Consider the following 3,001-nt stretch of genomic DNA (forward strand, 5'->3'; position numbering starts at 1 on the left):
CTCTACTTCCCCAACACCGATATGTCCATATAAAGGAGTATGGTAGAAAGAAACATGAGGGACATAGAGCCTACAATGATGCTTATATGATAGAAGGGAAGTTGAAGGGAAGACGTAGGGAACCACAAGGAACCCGCCACCAAGAAAGAAGTTGGGATGTGCTTTGGATGAGATTGGAGACAAGGCTCAAGATGGAGAGGAAGATGAGGTTCAAAATGAAGATGTTGGCCGAGCCTTGTGTTATTGATCTCTCGACTTCCTCATGTATTTTGCGAACTATTTTATGCCATCTTCATGTTTTGTGGACTATTTTAAGTGATTTCCTTAAAGTGGCCAATTGCATGAAGTGAAGCCGTAAATTTGTGGGCAAATTACTCTAAAGATGGAGAGGATGATATAGGAATAATCACAGATATAGGCTTATGAGAGTACGTGTTGAACCCGAGACTTGGTGTGTGCAATTGAAGAGACAAAGAGGACTTAATTATGCACCAAAAACCGTCCATACACTACACTTGGACTACACTCTATAGGCGTCTTTTGTCTTTCCTTCATTGAGGACTTTTCTGTCCTTTGGCATGTAATAGTATAAATAGACCCTTTAGCTTGTATTTTCATTCGACTTTGATGAATTAAAATTTACTCATAGTTTGTAGGTTTAGTCTTGTAGCTGTAGCTCTTAGAACCGAAACTTGGTCCATGAACATTTGAAAGTTAGGGTTTTCACTTGTCTTGGATGATTTGGCAAGAAAGGTGTGCTTGAGGAAGTGTGTTTCCTTTTGGGTCACCTAAGAGAAGGTTTGAACTCTTATTTATGAGGTGTGTTGAAGATTTTGAAATGTCTTCTAGTGCTAATCATTGAATAGAGTAAGGGTCTTTCTATCTATCCTTTAATTTCAAGCATTCTTCTTCTTCATCTCCATTCTATGTGTTGTTTTCTCTTTATTTGGTTGCTGGAATTTACATCTTAGTAGCCAATTTTGTGTGTTTAGCCTTTGGGCTATCATTTGGTATCAAAGCCTTGTTTAGGGTTGTTCCAACATCCCTAAATCTTGGTTTTAGTGTTCTTATACAGAAAATTTCATCAATAAAGAGTCAAAAGTCAACAAAATAAAAAAAATAGATGTTTCACGTTTTTGTGTTTTGACAGAATTTTAGATCTTAGATCTACATGTTTTTGTGTTGTTTTGATGGTTTCAAGTGCTAGATTCTTGTTTCCTATCACCTAGGAAGTTTAGATCTACTTTTAGAGTTAAGTTTGGTTGATTTTGAGCTAGATCTACCATGGTTATGGCGTTTTGAAGCTTCAAGAAGCTAGATCCGTGTGGTTCTTGAGTTGTGAACGTTGGTTGGTTGTGATTTATTGTTATTTGAGATCACATTGGCCTAAAAAAGCTAGATCTACAAAAAAAATCAGATTTGGAGTTTATTTGGTTAGGGGTCAAACTTTGGTCAACTCTTAAATATTCATCTTGTTCTTCCATGTTCATCAAGTCTTGCTAAGGAAGAATATTCAAAGAGTGTGTTTGATCCAAAAAAGGGAATAAAGAGAGTGTACTTTGTGTTTGTGAAAGAATATTCCTTGGCATATTCATTGTCATCCAAAGAAAGAAGAGACAAAGGAATAATCAAAGTACAATATCAAGTACATTCCAAGTACAAAGGGGGGGGACCATTTGTTTTTGAAATTTGAAGCTCCAAAAAGGCTTTCAAACCTTCATTTTTCCCTCCTAATGAAATTATTCTTCACCAAAGGGGTTCTAGGCCAAGACTTAAGAATTAGGGTTGAAAAAATTTGAAAACTCAATGCCCAATCACAAGCTGCCACATCATCACTAGCTAATAAGCCAAATTGAGTTCCAAAATCAGATTTCCTAGTTTCTATTTGTTGTTTCTAGTTGCTTTTGTGTTGATTCTATTACTAATTAGTAAGCTAGTAATTACCTACTAGTTTGGTAATTAGATTAGAGTCCGTTGTTTCGCGTCTTCGATTTTTGTGTGTTTTTTTCGTTTTCAAGTTGTAGTATTTTTGTTGGTTCAAGTTCATGCATCACTTATTTTGAGTTGTTTCAAATGAAAATCCATTCCGATTCAAAGCTTCTCACCTCTCAAGAAACTTGCCAAGTATTGCCGCTTCTCCAACACTTGTGAAGCAAAGTATGAGGTGAGGTTGAGTGTGAATGAAGTGAGGCTTTTGAACTAACTCATTTGCTCATTTTGTAGGTTAATGTGCTTGCTGTTTTTTGCACTTCGTAGGTACATTTTCCAGGGAAACCGAAGGTACTACTTCCCAACCTTTGGGAAATGATATTATAGGAGCTTTGATGGCCCAAATGGAGGCCTTGAGTCGAGAAATAAAGAGCAGAAATGATGCTATAAGGAGTGATATGGATTCAATAAAGGGTGACATGATTAGAATTAGAGCGAGGGTTGATAGACTATGCCCACCAAAATCTCCACAATTGGTAACTCAAAGTTTGGCAGCCTCAAAATGGGTTCTGAATCAATAGCATCTTTCAACGTGTGAAATGCTGTGCACTTCTCAGACCACACCCACTTGACATCTTTCTTTGGCAAATCAGTCAATGCCGCAGCCTTCTTAGAGTAACCAGCAATGAATTTGCGATAATAATTAGATAGCCCTAAGAATGATCTCAATTCTTTGATCCCGCTAGGTGCCTGCCAATCCGCGATTGCTTGTACCTTCTTTGGATCCATTCTCACTTGGTTTTGACTAACCAAATGCCCAAGGAACTTCACTTCCTATTTGGCAAATTCGCATTTTTCCATCTTGACATAAAGTTTGTACTCCCATAATCGAGACAATACTAACTTCAAATGTTCCAAATGCTCATCAAGGGAACAACTACAAATGACTATGTCGTCTACATATACAACAACAAAGTCGTCTAGGTAATCAAACAATACATCATTCATCAAGTTGCAGAAAGTTGCTAGGGCATTCGTCAATTCAAATGGATAACTAGAAACTCGTAAGAGC

The 3,001-nt window shown here is 37.2% G+C and overlaps 1 protein-coding gene across 1 annotated transcript; it reads right to left on the reverse strand.

Annotated features, from left to right (window-relative positions):
* Positions 1 to 2,224: 2,224 nt before the first annotated feature.
* Positions 2,225 to 2,718, reverse strand: LOC124899522 (uncharacterized mitochondrial protein AtMg00860-like). The gene is made up of 2 exons (XM_047414424.1): positions 2,449 to 2,718; positions 2,225 to 2,341 (listed from the first exon to the last, which is right to left on the reverse strand). The coding sequence occupies exons 1-2, from the start codon at positions 2,716 to 2,718 to the stop codon at positions 2,225 to 2,227; spliced, it is 387 nt and encodes a 128-aa protein (XP_047270380.1).
* Positions 2,719 to 3,001: the final 283 nt, after the last annotated feature.

Source organism: Capsicum annuum, chromosome 6 (assembly GCF_002878395.1).
Source record: "Capsicum annuum cultivar UCD-10X-F1 chromosome 6, UCD10Xv1.1, whole genome shotgun sequence".
NCBI lineage: Eukaryota > Viridiplantae > Streptophyta > Magnoliopsida > Solanales > Solanaceae > Capsicum > Capsicum annuum.

Excerpts from the sequence above, each read along its gene's own strand:
- LOC124899522 (XM_047414424.1), bottom strand. The coding sequence starts at position 2,718 with ATGGATCCAAAGAAGGTACAAGCAATCGCGGATTGGCAGGCACCTAGC. Across the intron at positions 2,342-2,448 it reads TACCAATTGTGGAGATTTTG|GCCTCCATTTGGGCCATCAA; the intron begins GTGGGCATAGTC and ends TCTCGACTCAAG.